Genomic DNA, 22,077 nt, shown 5'->3' with positions numbered 1-22,077 from the left:
AGGCACAGCAATGATTTAAGTGCTGTGAGCAAGAAGACTGATTTCATGTATTTTAAATAACTGCCTCCTTTAGTTAGAAAGATACAATCTTTAGGTCTTACTGTCAAAAACACAACCAGGTTCATAGTTACTTCCTTATTTTTGTGACAGTTAACAGCTCCCGAATCAGACACGAATTCCCTTTTCTTCACACAGAACCGTGGGGAAATAAACTCAAATCTTGGATTATTAATCTCAATAAACTAAGGAAAATTACTTCAGGTTGTAAATTAACCGTCAAACTTCATTGAGACATTAAGCGTAGAGAGAACTAATGCTGCTAGCTAGATGAAGGTGGCCATTTCAAAGGTTCCAGAAAGACATCAGGTACAAGGACTGCCTAACTTTTAGGAGCAGACAAAAGTCTCAAGAAGGCAGGAAAAAGGAAAAAAAAAAAAAATCCGAAATCACTGTTGTTATAAATACTCCATTTTCACAGAAGGAAAATGAAAGTGTTTTCAAAACAGTGACTAGAGGGGCGCCTGGGTGGCTCAGTCAGTGAAGCGTCCAACTTCGGCTCAGGTCATGATCTCGTGGTTCGTGAGTTCGAGCCCTGCGTCAGGCTCTGTGCTGATGGCTCAGAGCCTGGAGCCTGTTTCAGATTCTGTGTCTCCCTCTTTGACCCTCCCCCGTTCATGCTCTGTCTCTCTCTGTCTCAAAAATAAATAAACGTTAAAAAAAAAAATTAAAAAAAACAGTGACTAGAGGTGCACAGGTTCGAACTATTACAATACATCCTGGTCCATAAAGGACACACGAAGATGTATTTCATACGGGATGAACGCCGCCTTTGAAGAAAGACGCAAGGTGGCTTTCCCAGGAAGAGCAGAGGGGACACAGACAAATTCTTAAGGGACAGGTTACAGCTTATCTAGCCCTTAACTTGCCTGATCTGTAACATCTTATGGTGCCAAGTTAAGGGGTAAGACCTCTCCCAAGCTCGCTCTGCTCTGGTCCCTGTTGATGCCACCTTATCAGAGGCCTTCCCTGGCCCCCCTCAAGGCAGCAAAGCCCTCTTCCTTCTTCAGGGCACTTAGCAGCGGGCCTACTGAACACTGGTCTCTTCCTGCACCGGCACAGGCTCCACTTGGGGGAAGCCAGCCACTGCTACTGTATCCCCAAGGATCCAAAACACTGAGCAAGTGGGAGGCACACAGATAGCTTTCCCGCAAAAGAACAGAGCCATCCTAGCTCTACCGTCCAAAATATTCGGTGCAGTGAAGCATCCTTCCAGGTACGTAAGCAAAAAAATTCTAGAAGTTACTTAAGAATGTAACTTTCAACAAACGTGAAGACAGTGGGACTTGATCAGTAATAAGAAAGTATACTGAGCAGCAGATATTACTAAGGAAATAATGCACAAAAGGTCGGGAGGCCAGGTTCAAACCCTGGCTCTGCACTCCTCTGTGGGACCTTCCCCAACTTCTCTTTGCCTCAGTTTCACCTTAGGTAAAATGGGGATAAAAACAGTACTTGCTGCAGTGTCGAGGATTAAATAACATACGGTGCGTATACACATAAAACCAGGGGGAAAAATTGGGGGAAAACCTTCTGTTCCTTATTTCTTCCTGCAATTCCAAACTACAAACAGGGCAAAGGTAGCAAGGAAGGGAAAATGATTTTTTTTTTTAATGTTTATTTATTTTTGAGAGAAAGAGAGAGAGATACTGTGGGGTGGGGGGGTAAGGGACAGAGACAGAGACAGAGACAGAATCTGAAGCAGGCTCTGCACTGTCAGTGCTAAGTTCGACTCGGGGCTCAAACTCATGAACCATGAGATCATGACATGAGCCAAAGTCAGATGCTTAACCGACTGAGCCACCCAGCTGCCCCGGGAAATTGATTTTTATTTGAAAAATATGTACATTACAGCGTTCACTTTTTTAAAAAAGATTATTTTTCCCACAGGAAAACAGATGACCTGACGTTTGTGGCTATACATGTTTTTCAAATAAAATACAAAAACGTGCCAGGGGAGAAAGTTGAAGGGGGCCTGGGAACAGCAAAGTCAGGCTGAGACCGCTGGTGCCCCAGTCATCCATGCTTATCTGTGCAGCTGGACCTCGATGGGGTTCAGCCCACTGAGCTCGAGGCTGATCCCAGGGCACTGGATTCCATTTGATGGTGGTCCACACAGCACAATCAGCCATTGCCAGTGCGCTGTTCAGACCTATGGGCTCCCACCATAGGAAGACACATATTGTCTTTGGCCCTGTAATCACTGGGGGTTCGGTCTTACGAGAATACCCATACAGCTCATTGGAAGGTGTGCAGATTTAGACCCAAGCAGGTGTCAATTCAGCCATTTGAATCCGAAAGCTGTGGGAAGGCTTCTGAAAAGTGGCGGTGCTTCTGTGTCTGTCCTCTGCATACGGACTGGCTTGACACGGACAGGCTCGTGGCTGGAAAGGCCAGCAAGTGATGACGACGTGATGAATGGATGGTGAGGCTCTCAAGAACTGATTCGTTCTGGATCCTGGCACTTATCTAGACCCTTCTGTTGATCAGAAGGGGGTTCTGGATTCAGAACCTCTGGGCTATGATATGATTAGTTGTAAATCCTGAATTTGTTCCCACATCTGTTCTTCTTAGGACAGTGAGGGAATGGGGCAGTTTCACAGGGTCCAGCTTCTACCTACTCGTCCAAAATGAAGAGGGAGAAATGAGAGACATTTGGGGAGTCTCTACCATGACAGAGATGGCTCCTGTCACGTCCCACAGCTGGAGTGCCAAGTAGCATAAGCAGTTGCCTTTGGGAATTATTAACTGGGAACAGCAGCAGCAGCCAAGTGACTTCGGCGCCTGTCAGCAACTGCGGGACATTCACGTCACCCCAGGGGAGGCTGGCTCAAAGACTCATGCCATACATTTCCAACAGCACATGTGGAATGCCAAACTAAGAAACCAAGTACTAAGAAACTACATGGGGGGAGATAAATGAAAAACTGAAACATTTGACCAATTATGCTTAAAGCTTCATTAAGATTGCGTTCATCCTTTGACGCAAAGAACTCTGGATAATGGTTTCCACATGTGAGGGAATGGTAGAATGGACAGGAAAACTCCTCCGAACGCCCGGTTCATGAAAACTTATATTACCTAGGGGAAAAGCATAATACAGGTCAGAGTTGGCCCAAATAAGGACTCCAAAGACTGGCATAAGCCATGGAGTGAAATGAGCCACCTAGATCAATACTATCAATCAATTTCATAATATAAATCAATTTGTAACTTCTACTGCCTACAATCTGTGTCTTCTTGAGCCAGTGAGCATCACATGACCATACAAGGGAAGGGGAAATGAAGATTTACATAACGTCCTATATGCTAGCACTCACTACAGATGTGTTCTTCTACCTATAATGACTTAGTGTCTAAGACAAAGCTTTGTCTGGAGCCTGACCACCTGGCCTCGTCCCTTTACAGCGGTGGGCCCGCAGGAAAGGTGATGATTTCACCGTGTCGCAGTTTCCTCATCTGAGGAAAAGGAGCTACCATTCAATGAGGTAGTGACGGGTGTTCCAAAAGACTTAAGAAAATAGGCTAACCAACCTACTCTTACGACAGCACCTGGCATACGGCAAGCACTCCATATTATGTTGGCTATTTCTCACTTTCCCCGCAGCACTCTTGTGAAGAAAATGAAACCCGGTAATTAGGTAACAGTGTCTTCAACTTACAGAGGCGGCAATTTCACTTGACAAGACAAGCAATTAACTTGTTCAGAGTCACAGGAAGCCACAGAGGTAAAAAGCCATTCTTTTCCCACTATACAATGCCCGCCGAGTTTTTTACGCTGTTACTAGCCAAGGCCCACTACAAAACAAAGTCAATGAGTGAGACTTCCTCAAGGGAGTCAGATTGTGCTAAAAGGAAATCAGAGTGTGCTAATCTTGACATCTCTCAACTAAAAAATGCTTATTGTCTTCCCAGTTACACAATGTTCAAGAACACAGCTGTCCAGGCTGCAAAAGCGACCAGCCAGCTTCTAGTGAATTAGGTAGACCCAGAGCTTTCAAAAGCAAGCCTTGAGGGAATTAGGGGGAAGAGGAAAAGGAAAGGAAGGGGAGGGGACTGAAGGGTGAAAAGATCCTATGGAAATGTCAAAACAAAAAACCACAAGCATGTATTTGCCCCTAAGGCATCTGCCACGACTTACTAAATTGGGGGCAAAAGCGCCCAACTTAATCAATGAGATGGCCTAGTTCCAATACCCCGGCTCTGACTTACACAGGCTGAAGGCCTGCGGGGCCCTCTTACTCACTGGGAGATACCGGACAGGTCACAGGTCACTCTTAAATAACTGGCAGCAAGATGTCATCGAGCAGATAAAATAGGCTTACTCTTGTCTTCCCTTCTTTCTTCCAGGGATCGAATTTGGAGAGATAATGTTTAATACAAGACATCAAACCCAGGTCAGAGAACCTGATTTCCAGGCCTAAGAAGGGCCAGACGACCCCCACTCCGGGCGCGGGCCCCCCACTGGGCCCGGTCCTCCTCCGTCCTTCCGTTTTCCCCTCCCTCGCTCCCCTCGGCAACCTCCCCTCGGCAACCGTGGGGCACAGAGCGGGAACCGGGGCTGCCCCAGGCCACTTGCCATCTCCTCCTCCACCCTTTCGACAATTGCTGCAACTCCGAAGAGACCGCCCTGGTCCCCAGGAACATGCTTCAGCTCTTTTCTCTATTCACCACCCTCCCCACGGCAGCTACCAGAGAAGGGCGCGCAGCGGCGTGGGTGCGAGCGGCGGGAAGCGGCCCCAGGATGACACCTCGCCGAGCCGGCTCCCCCAGGAGCACACGCCGCACCGCGGCCGGCGGCGGCGAGGCCCGGGCCGCCCGCACATCGGCCCCCGGGAGCCCGCCGTCCCCACGGCCCCGCCGTCCCCGCGGCCCCGGGCGACCCGGACGCCCGCCCGCCGCCCACTCACCGCCGCACTCGACCGAGTACTGGTCTCCCCAGTCCCCGGACTGCGGGCTGCAGCCGCCGCCTGCCTGGGCCTCCTGCTGCTGCCGATGCTGCAGCTCCTGCTTGAGCAGGGACAGCGGCGAGTAGTGCTCAGTGGCCAGCGCACCCGGGCGCGGCCCGACGGACAGGACCCCCAGCAACAGCAGCATCAGGACGCGCCGGGCGGCGTCCGCGGCGGCCACAGCGCCGCCCCAGCAGCAGTAGCAGCAGCAGCAGCAGCCGGCAGGTGCCATCTTTCCTCAAGGCGCATGTGCGGCGGCCCTCGCCGCACGCTGCGGCCTCCCAGCCTTAACCCGCGGCGGGCAGGTGGGCCGTGGCAAGGGGGAGGGAAGGGGTGTGGCGTTGCCTGCTGGGAGTTGTAGTCCCGGCTCGGCCAGCCGCGAGTCCCCTTTCCGAGGCTGAGACTACGAATCCCAGCAAGCACCGCACGGGACAGGCTTTCCGGTCTGATGTCTGACGTCTTTCCCCGCCACTGAATCGGAAGTTCTCGGCTGCAGTTGCGTGGAAATGGGCACCGGTGGGCGGTATGGGCTACGGCCAGGCAAGGGCAACGCAGAAGGGGTGGTCGCGGGCAAGGGGAACACCGATGGGGTTGCGGCTACTCCCACTCCCACTGCTGCCTCGGCCTCTTGCCAGTACAGGTGCATCGAATGCAACCAAGAGGCCAAGGAGTTGTATCGAGACTATAACCACGGAGTGCTGAAGATAACCATCTGCGTGAGTTGTCAGGCGTGGGGTGTCCTGGGGAAGAAAATGGCGTGGCGGGATTTGGGGACCATGAGAGGCAGTGGGATATGTATGTCAGCGTTTTAGGGCAGAAAAATCAACGAGTTTCAGGGTCCTGTAATACAGTCTTCAGTTTAATACTTGACATTCCTGTCCGGAGTCAGTCGAGCCTTTGCGGTTATCCATAGTGTTAAAGAACTCACTACCCTGCAGTGGTTTTCTCATACCCGTCGTGTTTGCTGGTGAGACCTAACGCGGCGGACGGATTCTCGAATGGAGATGGATGTAGGCGTTGTGCAGAGAAATTTAAAAATCGGATTATGTTGACATTTGAGTTCACGCCCAAACTCTTTAAGTTTTAGCTGTTCACCCTTGCACTGGTAAATGTTATCATCCATACACTCCATAACCTGTATTAAATTTTCCTAGAACACTTTATGTCGGGTTCATCCTTTGCGATGATCGAATGTATAGTTTGTGTTGTGTGCAAAGCACTAAGCTGGACGTTGGTGACACAAAAACCAAAAATGACGAGTTAACAGGACTTTTTATGTTTAAAAAGTCACAAAATTGGAGGTTCTTTTTGCGGTATTAGCAAAGAACCAGCCGCATAGTAGGCAGTCAATAGGTTTTTGTCCCATTTCTGATCTGATGATTTGCTAGTAATAATCCTCATTCGGAACACATGGCCTGGTGTTAATACACAGGGAGCAGACAAAGTAGGAACGTGTACCTATTTAATCTGTTGTCAGCCGACATTATCACTGTTCCGGTCTCAAGTGCTTTCCCTCACTTGGCAAAATTGCAACCCTGGTTGAGTCCAGCATATTGTCTGATCTGTCTCCTCACCCTTGCAGCTGTATTTCACTGAGGAAAAAGACACCTAAATTCATGACCACCAACCTCACGTAGCCCATGATATCATCTGACCATCACATTGCATTTCACTGATCCATGCACCATTCCCACAAACCTTTTCGCTCCTCAAGTTTCCCCACATATGCTGCCCTCTTTGCTAAAAAAAAAAAAAGAAAAGAAAAGAGGAGACCTTCCACAAGCTTTGCAACCACATAAATCCATTCCTAGCACCCTTTATTCATATGCTCTGTCTTCCCTGCTGTTAGGATGGATGAACTGTTCAGTATACCTGTCCAAAACCAATGTGCTCATGTGCACTAGACGTCCCTGTCGTCTTCCATTAGGGACATCTCTGTGACTATAATCTTCTGCTCTCCACTGGATCATTCCCACCGATACATGTACAGTCTTTCCTTAATTTAAACACACACACACACACACACACACACACACAACTTGACTCCACTTCCTCCTTTGTTTGGGCTCCCGCTCTTTTTCCCCTTCCCTTTGACAGCAAAAGTCCTTTAAGAGATATTTTTAATTGCTATCTCGATTTCCTTTCCTAGTTTCTCTTGAATCTTCTTCAGACACACTTTCTTCCCACCCAGCATTTCACAAGAAACTGTTCTTAAGATCACAGACCTCTACTTTGCTAAACCCAATAGTCTATTCTCAGTGAATTGTCAGCAACACTTGACCTTATTACTTTCCCCTGGACACGCTGAGTGCACTTGCCAGGACACCAGGCTCTTCCAGTTTTCTTACCTTGTTGGCTGTTTCCTCTCAATCTCCTTTCTGGTTCTGTGTCACCTGCCTCACCTCTTAGCCGTGAGGCTCAGTTCTTGGGCCTCTTCTCTACACACTCTCCTTTGAAGAGCTCATTCTGGCTCATGGCTTTAAAGACCATCTACACTTTGACAGTTCCCAAGTTTGAACCTCTAGCCTGAACCTCTTCCTTGAATTCCAGAACACAAATGTCCAACTGACGACTTGATTTCTCCAGTTGGATATTTCTAGTTATCTCAAACGTTCACAGTTAATGGCGGCTCTGCCGTGTTAGTTCCTAAGACGAAACAAGTTTGGAGTCATCCTTGATTCCTTTCTCCCGCATTTATTTCCTTATTCGGGTGCTCGGCAGGTCCTGTTAATTCTGCCTTCAGATCGTGTTCAGAATCCTCTGCTTTTTCACCACCTCTGCTGCTACAGCGCTGGTCCATGCTGCCATCATGTCTCACCGGGATTATTGTCATAATTCTTAACCTGTAGCACCCTTGAACGTCTTGAGCCTCTTCACACAGCAGCCAAAGTGTTCCTCTTCATATGTAAGTTAGACAGGGCGCCTGGGTGGCTCAGTCGATTAAGCATCTGAGTTGGGCTCAGGTCATGATCTCGTGGTTCACGAGTTCGAGCCCCGCGTTGGGCTCTGTGCCGACAGCTCGGAGCCTGGAGCCTGCTTCGGATTCTGTGTCTGCCTCTCTCTCTGCCCCTCCCCCGCTCACACTGTGTCTGTCTTTCTCGTGAAAATAAATTAAAACATATAAAATTCTTTTTTAATGTAAGGTAGAGGAGCACCTGGCCGGCTCAGGCAGTAGAGCATGAGACTCCTCATCTCCAGATTGTGAGTTCAAGGTGCATGTTGGGCATGGCGCCTACTTAAAAAAAATAAATAAATAAATAATAAAATAAAATTGAAGTTTTCTCAAACTTCCCAGTGATTTTCCATCTCACTCAGAATTACGGTCAGAATCCTTGCACTGGTTTATAAGGCTCATGTAGTCTTTTGCTACTCTTCCATTATTCTACTGCAGTTTCATTGCCTCCTGATAGTTTTGTTATTGTTGTTGTTTTGGTTTTTTGGGGTTTTTTTTTGAGAGGGAGAAAGAGAGGATCCCAAGCAGGTGCCGTGCTGTCAGCATGGAACTCAACACATGGCTCAGTCCCACGACCATGAGATCATGACCTGGGCCAAAATCAAGAGTTGGATGCTCAACCAACTGGAGGCAGGCACCCCTGCCTCCAGATAGTTCTTAAACCAGGCAAGTTCCTTCCTCAGGGCCTTTGCACTGTGCCTGGAACACTCTTCTGTCAGGATCTGACATGGCTAATTCCCTCACCTCCTTCAAGTATTTTTATTGGCCTCTCAGAGAGGTCTATTCTGACCACCCTATTACAAATTGTGGTTCCCCCTGCCAGGTCTGGTATGCCTTATCACCTCTCCCTGCATTATCTTTCCCATAGCACCTATCATCTTTGAATATTCTGTAAAGCTGACTTATTTGTTATTTATTGCTTGTCTGTTCCCGCTGAAATACAAGCTACACAAGAGATTACATATAATTTATTCATTAATGTAGCTAGATCATCCAGAACAGTGCCTAACAAATAGTAAGTATGCAATAAATATTTGTTGAATGAACGAGCCATTTCTATGTTTTTAGATGGTGATATCCTTGGCCATCCTAGTACAAGGGAGAGAATAGTAAGTTATATGGGATCTAAACTTAATAATTTTTGGACTGGCACAATTAAGTCATCTGTCTTAAAGATGACAACCACATAACCATCTAACTAAAGTTAGTAATCTTTAATAATATAATATATATATAACATAAATTATTATATATAATATAAATTAATCTTTATTTTTTAAAATTCTTGGCATTAAACTAACAAAATCCTTTTCCTAATCATCAGATGCTGGCTTCTCTATACCTTATTTATGGAAAGTAATTTTATGGAAAATAATTATTGGATAGCTGTTTAGGTCAGCCACTACACCCTCGCCTGGCTCCCCACCCGTTCCCCCAACATCGGCCCCTCTCACCTAGGAGACAGATTTTAGAATTATATTTGGGGTAATGAATGGTGGTATAGTACATTATTGTACACAGCCATTTCCTGATGAGATAAGAGTGGGTAATCTCCTTTATCATGATAATGCATAGTAATATGCATAGTAGCATTTTTTTAAATTTTTTTTTTAATGTTTATTTATTTTCAAGAGAGACAGAGACAGAGTGTGAACAGGGGAGGGGCAGAGGGAGGGAGACACAGACTCCGAAACAGGCTCCAGGCTCCGAGCCATCAGCCCAGAGCCCGACGCTGGGCTCGAACCCACAAACCGTGAGATCATGACCTGAGCCGAAGTCGGACACTTAACCGACTGAGCCACCCAGGCGCCCCTGCATAGTAGCATTATTTAGGGAAAATCACTTCGTTGATGCTGGACTCTGAAAATTAAATTGCAAAATAATTTTTTAAAGGCCCTCCAAGTCAGAGTAAAAAGTAAACAGTTCTTACACATCGGGCTATTTGTTCTGGAAAAATAGCCACAGTTGCTATAAGCTGGTGACTCACGCATGCTTCGGTCCCTTAGCTACCAGCAGTATACTCGGCCTGATCTCCTACCTGTAGTTCTCATCCTTACCTCCCTTCCCTTTGCTCTTATGTCTCCAGTGCCGTCCCCCGCAGCTTGCCCCTGTCTCCCGAATTTTTCTCCATCTAATGGAAGCATGTCACTTGCTTTCAGCCACTCCCTCTCCTTCAGCTTTTCACGGTTTCTTATAAGTAGGCTTAAAGATACAGTGCTTTTGACATCCTATAGTGCCCAGATAGTTTTGTGTGCTCAGATACTTGATAGGTTCACGATGGTAACAAGACAAGACTCCATTGAGATCCTCACAAGTTTGAGTTCTGTCCAGTGCGAACAGTATGGAGCCTCCACCCTTACATGCTGGATGCAGAGATGGATGAGAGGGTATCCTAACCCTGAAGAGCTTCAAGTCTAGGGGCCTCCAGTTTTAAGATACATGTTTTGCTGATTGTGGAGCTAAAATGGAACAGGTTTGAGAGTGAGTGGGGAAGGGGACGGCCCTAGAGATGATGGGGAGGAAGAAGCAGCAAGAACGTTCATAAAATATTGGCCAGCTTATATGCTGAAGGAGAGGTGATTTCCCAGGGCACTGAAGAACATAGCAGCAGAAAGTAATTCGTATCCATGGTAACATAGAGGTGGCAGAAATATCTGCGTTTCTGGGATGTGCATAGTCCCTTGTGCTTACGGATTTCTCAGAGGACAACTTTCTCTTTCGCGATACTCGTCCAGTCAGTAGTAAAGGGAGCGGAACGATTTTGCCAGAGTAAGAAAACATAATCTAAACGTAGCCATCTGCCACTAGGATGTTTTACTGTGTGTTTGTTTTGTGCCTGTGTGGGTTTCCTCCTTGCATTCAAGGTGGAGGGAGCCCTCCTGGGAGAAGCAAGGTAGCAGAGGCAGAACAAGGACAAATTAGGCTTAACCTGATAGGGAGGGAACCAGCGGGCGCCAATGAACTTTCAGTGCTTGTAAAATACTCAGAATGCTAGGAAGGGAAGGTGGGCGGAGCACATCACAGGGCACGTGACACCAGGAGCCGCCCCTCCTATGGGGATTCCTGTCACCCTGTGTCCTTTCCATTGTAGTGTTTGCAGTAGCATGCTTATGCGCCCTCTTCTAAACTGTAAGGTCCTTGAGGATAGAGACTGACATCTCAAGGGGAGTATCTAGCATCCTGGAAGTGCCTGGTCCATAGAAATGGCTGGGAGAGCTGTTGCAATGAACGCTGTGGCCGCGACAGACACATCTGTCGGCCAAGTGATTGTAAAAGGGAAAACTGGGCTGCTGTCTTCTGCCACTTCCTCCCAAAAATTGTCCAAATCCTGGCTCAGCTCGACTTGCACTGCCGCCTCCATACGTACGGGTTTTAGGAAACTTTTTTTTAAAGTTATATTTGTTTATTCTTGGGAGAGAGCGAGAGAGAGAGAGAGAGAGAGAACAAGCAGGAAGAGAGAGAGAGAACAAGCAGGAGAGGGAGAGGGGCAGAGGGAGAGAGAATCCCAAGCAGGCTCCATGCTGTCAGTGCAGAACCTGACATGGGACTTGAACCCATGAATCGGGAGATCATGGCCTAAGCTGAAACCGAGAGGCAGTCACTTTTTTTTTTTAATTTTTTTTTTAACGTTTTTATTTATTTTTGAGACAGAGAGAGACAGAGCATGAAGGAGGGAGGGGCAGAGAGAGAGGGAGACACAGAATCGGAAGCAGGCTCCAGGCTCTGAGCCATCAGCCCAGAGCCTGACGCGGGGCTCGAACTCACGGACCACGAGATCCATGAGATCGTGACCTGAGCTGAAGTCGGACGCTTAACCGACTGCGCCACCCAGGCGCCCCAAGAGGCAGTCACTTAACCCACTGAGCCACCCAGGTGCCCTTGAGGGAACTTGTAACGGACAGAGATAAGACCCTTGACCAGCCAGCGGTTCCATTTTACGATGGAGTAGCATCTCCCGGTGTTGCAGTGTTGTTTGTAGAGAGGAGGTGTTTTGCCCAGGGGCAGCACAGGCAGGGTGTCTAGAAAACAGCTCTTCGTCATGAATATAGGATGTCTGATTCCGCGGCTTCTGTCTAGACACTGGCTTACTCTTTGCCCAGCTGAAAAACTGAAATCGTTAACATCTTATGCCTCGGTGTGATTAGGTGTATTTAAATGAGGTAATAGCACGTCTCTCTTCATTGGTTCACTTGATGACTTAAAAACATACGCGTTTCTTGTAAATGACACGAATGAAGTGGAGAAACTCTTTCAGTCGGAAGTGGTTTTTCTTTACCTTTGGAATGTGGGGTTGATATCTTTCAACGCCCTTCGTTTTTTTCCCCTAGCACTTTGATGTAATTAAAAGGCCATCCCAGTATGTTTGCATATCCATCACTTCCATTTTTATTTTATCTTTTCAGAATTTCAAAATGTTTTATGTTTGAATTGTAGCTATTAGAACAGTTGCCTTAACTCAACTTTGTAACTAAAACTCTTTGAAATGTCACATTTCTAATGAGCTTGTTCTCTTTTTTAAAATATTTTTTATTAAAAAAATTTTTTTTAATGTTTATTTATTTTTGAGAGAGAGAGCATACATGCGGAAGGCGCAGAGAGAGGGGGGACAGAAGATCCAAACGGGCTCTGCTGACAGCAGAGAGCCCCATGTAGGGCTCAAACTCACGGACCGTGAAATCATGACCTGACGCTTAACAGACTGAGCCACCCAAGCACCCCTCTGATGAGCTCGTTCTTGTACACCTGTTTTATGTGTTCTGCCGGTGTTGCACTTTGATAACATTGTAATCACCTGTGTCCAAAAAAGTTAATGTAGTAGGAATTACTGAGAGCCCAGGTGTCTTGCTTCCGGTAACCTGGAACCAAGCTGCACCCCATTTGCTTATGTATAGCTCAGCATTTTCCAGCGTTTTCACCATTGTTCATCACAGAGAAAGAGCATTTTCCTCCCATATTCTCAATGTTAATTGGAGGCGGGGGAAGAAAAGAGCTTCTCAGTATCTGCCACATTCTTTACTTGCTTTTAGCTCTCAGAATCTCCGCGTGCAGGCTTACTTCTCTGAACCCCTTTCTCCAAGTCATGTTTCAAGAACCGCAGAGTTGGTGGCCATCTAGCCAATAGGCAACAGTTTATCAATGGAAGTACATTATAAATGTATTTCTTTATTTTATAACAAGTCCTACAAAGTGAAAGCATTTTCTGGGATACTTCTCTGCCTAATCCAGTCTTTAAATCAAATATCTTTGGGGCGCCTGGGTGGCTCAGTTGGTTAAGTGTCCGATTTTAGCTCAGGTCATGGTCTCGCTATTTCATGAAGTCGAGCCCCACGTCGGGCTTGGTGCTGACAGCTCAGAGCCTGGAACCTGCTTCAGATTCTGTGTCTCCCTCTCTCTCTGCCCCTCACCTGCTCATTCGCTCGCGCTCTCTCTCTCTCTCTCAATCTCTCAGGAATAAATAAACATTAAGAAAATATTTTCTAAAAAAATCAAATATTTTTTTAGCTTCCTTACATATGAGATTAAAATATTAATATTTCTGGGGTGCCTGGGTGGCTCAGTTGGTTAGGCATCCGACTTCAGCTCAGGTCATGATCTCACAGTGAGTTCCAGCCCCACGTCGGGCTCTGTGCTGACAACTCAGAGCCTGGAGCCTGCTTTGGATTCTGTGTCTCCCTCTCTCTCTGCCCCTCCCCTGCTCATGCTCTGTCTCTCTCTGTCTCAAAAATAAATAAAAACATTAAGAAAATATTTTTAAAAAAAGATTAATATTTCTAGCCTAGAAGATTGCATTTAGTCATTTCTGAAACCAGAGCTAATGTGAACATTTTGTATCTGAAGAGAAGTTAATTTAAATAAATGCTGACATGTTCTTATTGCTATACAAGTCCAAAATAGACTACTAGTTCAGAATCCTTTAAGATTTCAGAATGTATGAGTTTGCTTGTTCTAATATTATCTTGCATCATTTCAGAAATCCTGCCAGAAACCTGTAGACAAATATATCGAGTATGATCCTGTTATCATCTTGATTAATGCTATTTTATGCAAAGCCCAGGCCTACAGACATATTCTTTTCAATACGAAAATAAACGTAAGTTGTGCTAATTTTTTTATTTTCTAATTTTACTTGATAATGCTCTTGCATTTTTAAAGAATAATTTGAACGGAATTAAAGAACATTATTTTAAAAAGAAAGTCTATTAAGCATGGGTCTTTTATCTCAACAGTGTCTGGAAGTTTCTAGAAATAGCAGGCATTGATAAACAAGGCACACAGTGTTTAGTGAATATTTAAGAATACACTCACTGGGAGGAAATTGAAAAACTATAATCTATATTGCCTTTTAGTGGATTTCCTTTTGAAACAGATACCAGTTATTTCTACCAGAATAAAATTAAATATATCCAGGTAAGGAGACAAATATAGCTAGAGGAAGTAAGCGACCATTAAAAGAGAAATATTTTAATACAATGTATTACATTTTATATCCTATTGAGGGAATTCCTTCCCCTCCCCCACGTTAAATAACCAGGGCAGAAACTAATTTGACAATAAATTTCATATATTGAAAAAAAATAAAAAATAAAAATAAAATAAATAAAAATAAATAACCAGGGCAGTTTTTAAATTGCTAGAGCATTGATTCCCAAACTTTGGTACACAATGGAATCACCTGGGAGAGAGAGGGTGGATAGCAGTTCATCCTTCCAAGCCGAGGCCTCGCCCAGAATCGGTTACATCAGAATCTTTGGGGATGAGTTCAGGCATCAGTATTTCTTAAAACCCCCAGGTAATTCTGAAGTGCAGCCAGGAGAACCACTGTGCCAACTAGAAGAACCTCAGAAGCCCACACTGATACCTATCCTGGGACTGCAGTGCATTTGCACACACTTTCTTTTCCCCACTTTATATTGATATAGAAAGTCCAATGGGTAATGGGTTTTATTTTATTTTTTAAAGTTTATTTATTTTGAGAGAGTGAGGGGCAGAGAGAGAGGGACAGAGAATCCCAAGCAGGCTCCACACTGTCAGCACAGAAACCTGAGGCATGGCTCAAACTCCCAAACCGTGAGATCATGACCTGAGCTGAAACCAAGAGTTAGACACTTAACCGACTGAGCCACCCAGGCACCCCAGGAGAAACATGTTGTAAAAAGCCAATTCTTGTTACCTGATAATTTTTATTTTTGCCAAAATTTCAGACTCTTTAGAACTTGCAGCTTTAAAAATTTCTACCTTTTAATTACTGTTTTTTCCACATATTAATTGACACTCATCCAGCATAGGGCCATTTTTTAAAAATTTGTGTTCAGAACAGATGTGGGCGAGGACGGGGAGAAAGAGGATCTCTTTTGTACTGCTGATGGGAATGCAAACTGGCGCAGCCATTCTGGAAAGCAGTATGGAGGTTCCTCGAAAAATTAAAAATAGAAATACCCTATGACCCAGCAATTGCACGACTAGGTACTTACCCAAGGGATACAGGTGTGCTGTTTCGAAAGGGCACATGCACCCCAGTGTTTATAGAAGCACTATCAACAGTAGCCAAAGAATGGAAAGAGCCCAAATGTCCATCGATGCAGGAATGGATAAAGAAGATGTGGTATATATATACAATGGAGTATTACTCAGCATTCAAAAAGAATGAAATCTTGCCATTTGCAACTACGTGGATGGAACTGGAGGGTATGAGGCTAAGCAAAATTAGTCAGAAAAAGACAAATATCATATGATTTCACCCACATGAGGAATTTAAGAGACAAAACAGGTGAACATAAGGAAAGGGAAGCAAAAGTAATATAAAAACAGGAAAGGGGATAAAACATAAAGACTCTTAAATACAGAGAACAAACAGAGGGTTGCTGGAGGGGTTCTGGGAGGGGGGATGGTCTAAATGGGTAAGGGGCATTAAGGAATCTACTCCTGAAATCAGTTGTTGCACTATATGGTAACTAACTTGGATGTAAATTAAACAATAAATTAAAAAATAAAATAAAATAAATAAAAGTAAACATTTTTAAAAAACATAAAACTTAAAAATAAATAAATAAAATAAAAATAAAAATTTATGTTCAGACTAGTAGTTTCCTATGTGGTATGATGGAATCTTCAGGTTAAAATGTGTTCTCATTGCTGCTTCTGTCTATCCACGAGTCACATGAATTCTGTGCTTGCTTCTGTGTATAGGACAGATGCTGAAAATAGAGTGTGAAGGGTGAACTACTCTTTAGAGCGGTATTTCTTAGCGAAGGGCATACATCAGAATCCCGCCTTGCCCCCAGGACTGTTTCCAAATTGCATGTGTAGGATTTACTTCCCAAGATTCTGAGTCAGGACTGGGGCCTCGACATTTGCAATCTGAAAAGTCTCCCCTTGTGATTCTGATGGTCATTGCTGATGAGGAGCCATCGGGTTTACAGGCAACACAATTACACGCTTAACCGGGCAGTCCTGAATTTGAAAAGCTGTGGGATGGGAGGTTCTTCAAAACCGCAAGTACTTAGCTACGTCTGTGCCTACTCGATATTACGTGTAATTAGGTGTTTCTCTACCCAGTAAATGGCATTGTCTTTTTGACTACCAGATGCACGGGAAACTCTGCATATTTTGTTTGCTTTGCGAAGCATACCTGAGATGGTGGCAGCTTCAAGATTCAAACCAGAACACTGATCCTGACGACTTCATCAGATATGCCAAGGAGTGGGATTTCTATAGAATGTTCGCAATTGCTTCTCTAGGTACGAAGAAGCCACGCTTTCTGTTCTCAGCCATCGAGTCCCCACTATTCTGATCACAAGTGAAGTGGGTGGGCTTAATCATTGGTAAGAGGAGGGGGTTAACATAGGACTTGAGACTTAAACGTTCAGCTCTACTGCTAAGCTGCTAGATGAGTTTGTCTAAATTATGTGCTCGCTTGCTTTTTTATTTGTTACCACACATCTGCTACGGAAATGGTTAGGTTTATCAGATTAGAGAGTTTCGTAAAATATGTCGAGGCATACCATCGTCGATAAAATTCTTAAATTTAATTTCTGATTGTCCAGTTGAAAGACTCCCCAGTGGCGCCTGGGTGGCTCAGTCGGTTGAGCGGCCGACTTCGGCTCAGGTCACGATCTCGCGGTCCTCGAGTTCGAGCCCCGCGTCGGGCTCTGTGCTGACAGCTCAGAGCCTGGAGCCTGTTTCGGATTCTGTGTCTCCCTCTCTCTGACCCTCCCCCGTTCATGCTCTGTCTCTCTCTGTCTCAAAAATAAATACACATTAAAAAAAAATTTAAAAAAAAAAAAGAAAGACTCCCCAGGTCTCATCTTTATTAAAACAGACTGATAATTGCGAGACCTTATCCAATGTGTTGTGCTAATTGCATTGAACTCATGCAACCTGTTTAATAGGGAAAACTTGTTCTTTCTCTGACTGCATTCAGGAAAAGTGACTCCTGTCCCACGTTCCTTAAGTTCAAGGAACTGCTTTTCTCCAGGATTCGAGTTTGTGACTGAGGTCAGAATTGTGTTGAATTAATTTCTGCCACTGTTTTCTTACTTACAGGCTTCCATGCTCTGCTTCTAAAACTCTTTGATTATAATGAAATATTGTTTTAGCAATATTGAGTCTCCGGTGCACTGCAGTGTCATATTCCTGGACTGTGTGTCCTCTTTTGTCCCATTTTCTTCTGTTTGTTCTCACTTCCTTGGTCCTCTCATCCGTTTCCGAGGTTTTAAAATTTACATTTTAAGAATTCGCAAACGTATATAATAATATTAAAAACATCCTTGAGAACGTTGCCTACGCCAGGAACTAGAACCTAATGTAATTTTAAGCTTTAAAGCAAAACCTCTTAAAATTTCTGAGGATAAGCTCCTGTGTGTCCGTAATTTTTAATATAAAAAATAAACCAGGCTTATTTTCAAATAGTTCAGAATTGCTGTAGCACCTACTCTATAGTGGATATTTTGACACTCAGAAATTTTTTTCTACTGTTACTTTTTTAATCCACTATTAGGTTCTGACCCCCTAAAATAGGTTATTAAAAAATGCCCTACATAAATATAGCATTTTATAATTTAAACACTGCTTTTACGATTTTATCAACTTAATGTTCACAACCATCCTCTTTGGTAGATAGGTTAGGTTCTCCCGTGGAGACATAGAAGCAGGAAGGCAATGATTTCCCCAAAATCCCACCGCAGGTTAGGTCAGCACTGAGACAGGTGGCTCCCCGGGCTCCCCATCTGGTGTTTTCTCCGTGCAGCACTCTGTAGGCAGGGGAGGTCCTCCTGAACCCGGCTGATCCATGAAAGCCTCATAGTATCTGCCTTGTGAAAGACTGTGCAGAGCCCAAGGGCTGGTGCAAACACATAAATCTCTCAAGTTCTGAGTTAGATAGATGTGGAGGTTATCTGGTCCACCCTTCTCTCCAGTGCTAGAAATCCTTCCCTCAGCTCTGCAAAATGATCTAGCTTTGTTTGAGTATCTCCAGCGACAGGAGACAACCCACTCTTAGATCGTTCTTGTTGTTAAGGAATTTTTTGTTGCTTTTATTACTTTTTTGGTCCAAATCTGAGGCTATAAGATCAGCCTATTTGAGCAGGTCTTTGCAGTTGACAAGCCCTTGGTGTCCCTGTCATGTAGGTCAACCGGCCAAAATTATTTTTGATTCTAATCACCTATGTTTGGAACCTCTTTACTTTGACTCTGTTTGGTTATAAAACATTTTAGGAAGGATACAGTTGTCTCTCCTATAAGATGACACGTGTTCCAGAAAAACCAGATTCTGCAGAAACCTACATAACATAGCTTATGGGAAAAAATAGAATTAGGGACAGATCACTCAAAACGTATGCAGCTGGGTAATCAGAGGACTAAGAGTCTGAATAAAAATAATACCACAGTTAAAAGAAATGTTAAAATCCTAGTTAATGGGAACAGAACAGCCCGTGCTCTGTTCTGTGGACCCAGTGGAACTGTGGCTTCTCCTGTACTGGACTCTGTCTATGAATACTTTCTGGAAGGATGAGGAATTGCACTCAGAAAGCTTGTTAACATGAATTAAGGAAGTTTTAAATTTAGATAACAGTATTCAAAATCTTGTAGATACTAGGTACTCAATAAATCGTGGAAGAATGAGCAAAGAAAAACATCTTCATATGCAATTCTTAGGCTGGGTCCCATCTTTCGGACTTAAAAAAAAACCTCCGTATTCCTGTATTATTCTTTCTGTGGAGGCCTCGAACACTGAAAATACCTAAACAGAGTCTTACTTCCTAGAAAGAACTTCAGAGAGCTGATGATCACAATCCTAACGGACTGACTTTTGCTTCGGTGGGTGATGAAATACTCCACGAAAGAACTGTTGAACTATGTTTCTGAAATCATACCAGCAGGATTTGACACAAAAGGCAGGGGCTTATTTAAAAAAAAAAAAAAAAAAAAAGAAGGAGGGAGGAAAAAGAAAATTTGATCTCGATAAAGCAATTCTAATGAAGTCAGCCAGTAAGTTGTATTTTGGAATTGTGGCTTATTTGGTTTTAGAGGGATATGGTTCAGATAGGGACATTCATGTGTTTGTCCTCCATTCCCTCCTTAGAACAAGCTGCCTTTTTTACTGGCATCTTTACTTTCCTGTGGGTAGAACGACCGACGACAGCGAAAAAAAAGCCCGACTTCATTTTGCTGCTGAAAGCATTATTGTTGTCGAGCTACGGAAAACTCTTGCTGATTCCAGCCGTCATTTGGGAGCACGACTACACATCCCTGTGCCTCAGACTCATCAAAGTATTTGTCCTTACATCCAATTTTCAGGCAATCAGAGGTATGTTTATGTTTTATTCCTTCTCCTCCGCTTTCAGCCCACACACAAGCTTAAAGCCTTGCACCTCCGACACGCTCTTGCCAAACCTGTTAAACTCTGGAATTCTTCATAGAATAATAACAGGGCCTGGCACTCCTCTAATGCCTTATTCAGAGCGCATAGTCGGTTATTTGTTCACGTTAACCACGTGGTATTTTTTAGTTCTTAAAATGCCTTCATGTGCAACATCTCAGTGCCGTGGGGTTAGTAGGGCAGCCGTCATTAACCTCCGCTTTGCGGATGACTTGTCCAAATGTACGTGGCGGGGCAGTCGTCAAGCCAGGAAGCACAGCTCCTACCACACCAAAGAAGGGATGAGCAGCCTTGGGGGTCTTCATTTTCCCCATCCATTGTGAGAACGAAGGGTTATTTTTTTTTTTTTATTTATTTTTTTTTTCAACGTTTTTTATTTATTTTTGGGACAGAGAGAGAGACAGAGCATGAACGGGGGAGGGGCAGAGAGAGAGGGAGACACAGAATCGAAAACAGGCTCCAGGCTCCGAGCCATCAGCCCAGAGCCTGACGCGGGGCTCGAACTCACAGACCGCGAGATCGTGACCTGGCTGAAGTCGGACGCTTAACCGACTGCGCCACCCAGGCGCCCGAGAACGAAGGGTTATTTTAAATGAGCCTGCTACCTGATACCTTTTATTGTAATGCTTACTGTTAAACGGAGAGTCTCCGGGTTGGTTTGTTTTTGTTTTGTTTTGTTTTGTCGATCTCTTTATAACCTTAAAATCTGTTCTGAATTTTCTCCCTCAGTATTCATGGAAATCTGTGTCTTGATTTCAGGAGGAGAAACTTCGTGGGTTTGTTAACGGCACATGCTTTGTTTCTCTCCAGAGGTCCGTAGATTTTAAAAAAGTGGGAGAGGATACCAGCACCAATTAATAAGAACAAATAGAGATTTTTCTCAAAAACAGCTTTACAAAAGAGTTCCATTCAGAATGCCACGTACTTTACATGCTGACATCACTGAAACTCTTAAGGACTTACTAGTTGTCTGTTCTTTTCCAGTGACCCTGAATATCAGCCGAAAGCTCTCCTTTCTGGCCATCGTGAGTGGCTTACTGGTGGAAAGCACCATGGTCTACTTCTTCCAGAGGATGGAATGGGACGTGGGAAGTGATTGCACCATCTATAAATCTCAAGACTTTTGAAGAGGGTACAAAAGCCTCTTAGCATTCACACACTCAGACGGGCGTCCTCCTCAAATGAGACCAACGTCATCGCAGAATCCGTAGATGCCCTTACGTGACCCAGCCCCTGACTGCCTCTGGGTCACCTCGGCCGCCCCCCTCGAGGACTTCAGTGCACATCTCTCTGGGTCCTTCGCTTTAGGTCAAGGACATCCACATCCGTGCTTTGCTGCTTCCTGGGGCCCTATTCCCCGCCTCTCTGACACTGGCACGCCATGTCGCTTATATCAGGACCTGACTCCGAAATCTGCCCCATTGGCCGCTGTCCCCCCCCCCACCCCGCCCCAGTCCCTCGTCCTCCCTTCCACGGTCCCTGCTGTGGGCTGCCTCTTCACCTTCCCTCGACCTCCACTTCTGACCGGCCTTGCTTCGCTTCTTACCCACCTGCAAATGTAGGCAGCTGCCGATTCATCCCCATTAGTCCCCGAACCCATCAGCCCCTTGCCTTTCTGCCGGCCGCGCCTCATTCGAGCCGTTGGGGTGAGTCCGCGGCCGTCTTCCCCACGAGGCCAGCGCTGCGCGTGCACAGAGCCTCAGCTGGACCTCCGTGATGCCCCTCTGCCTTCGTGGCCACCTCCAGTGAACCTCCCCCACGCTCCTCCCTCCCGCGTCTGCCCTCCCGTTGCTGAGAGTCAAGCTGGTTACGCTATCGCTAGAGCTTTGTTCCTTCTTCAGCTCAAAACTCGTTTGGTCGCCTGCCTTCTTCCCTCCTTCCCTCCCTCTGGTCCTGGACCCATGTTTGTCTTCCTCTCTGGGCTGTTTGCTCCCTGGAAGCATCCTTCCCCCCCACCCCCCCCACCCCCCGCCCCCCCGCGCCAGGTCACAGGCTCCCGCCCACAGCCTGGCCCTCCCTGCAGCCTGTGCTGGCTGCGGGGGGCCTGGAGCAGACCCAGAGGCCGGTTTGGGGGTGGGGGTGCAGGCAGCGAGGGAAGCACAAAAGTGGCAGGAGAGCACCCCAGGTCCGAACCTTCTCCACTGCGGAAAGGCCATCCTCCCTCCTGTGACCTCAGTCTCCCCTCATGCTCAGCCAATGCTCTTCCTTTCCAGGTCTTCAGACACAGCTCTTTTCATTGT

The 22,077-nt window shown here is 45.4% G+C and overlaps 2 protein-coding genes across 10 annotated transcripts in view; one reads left to right on the top strand and one right to left on the bottom strand.

Annotated features, from left to right (window-relative positions):
- TTC13 (tetratricopeptide repeat domain 13) overlaps nucleotides 1-5,309 on the bottom strand; it is a 79,788-nt gene extending 74,479 nt beyond the window's left edge. For 6 of the 9 annotated variants that reach the window (XM_042907439.1, XM_042907440.1, XM_042907441.1 and 3 more), the window contains exon 1: nucleotides 4,968-5,309. In XM_042907439.1, the coding sequence (XP_042763373.1) occupies nucleotides 4,968-5,238 (271 nt within the window). In that variant the 5' untranslated portion in view covers nucleotides 5,239-5,309. Of the gene's footprint in view, nucleotides 1-4,269; nucleotides 4,512-4,967 lie in introns of those variants that run through there. The other 3 variants (XM_042907450.1, XM_042907446.1, XM_042907448.1) reach the window with 2 other exon arrangements.
- Nucleotides 5,310-5,461: 152 nt separating this feature from the next.
- ARV1 (ARV1 homolog, fatty acid homeostasis modulator) lies at nucleotides 5,462-21,801 on the top strand. Its single transcript, XM_042907451.1, has 5 exons — nucleotides 5,462-5,722; nucleotides 13,931-14,050; nucleotides 16,544-16,697; nucleotides 19,541-19,765; nucleotides 20,822-21,801. The coding sequence occupies exons 1-5, from the start codon at nucleotides 5,513-5,515 to the stop codon at nucleotides 20,962-20,964; spliced, it is 852 nt and encodes a 283-aa protein (XP_042763385.1). The 5' UTR covers nucleotides 5,462-5,512; the 3' UTR covers nucleotides 20,965-21,801.
- Nucleotides 21,802-22,077: the final 276 nt, after the last annotated feature.

Source organism: Panthera leo, chromosome D2, assembly GCF_018350215.1.
Source record: "Panthera leo isolate Ple1 chromosome D2, P.leo_Ple1_pat1.1, whole genome shotgun sequence".
Lineage (NCBI taxonomy): Eukaryota > Metazoa > Chordata > Mammalia > Carnivora > Felidae > Panthera > Panthera leo.
This window is presented reverse-complemented; position numbering and strand designations above follow the sequence as displayed.

Excerpts from the sequence above, each read along its gene's own strand:
- ARV1 (XM_042907451.1), top strand. The coding sequence starts at position 5,513 with ATGGGCACCGGTGGGCGGTATGGGCTACGGCCAGGCAAGGGCAACGCA. Across the intron at positions 16,698-19,540 it reads GTTCGCAATTGCTTCTCTAG|AACAAGCTGCCTTTTTTACT; the intron begins GTACGAAGAAGC and ends TTCCCTCCTTAG. Across the intron at positions 19,766-20,821 it reads CAATTTTCAGGCAATCAGAG|TGACCCTGAATATCAGCCGA; the intron begins GTATGTTTATGT and ends GTTCTTTTCCAG.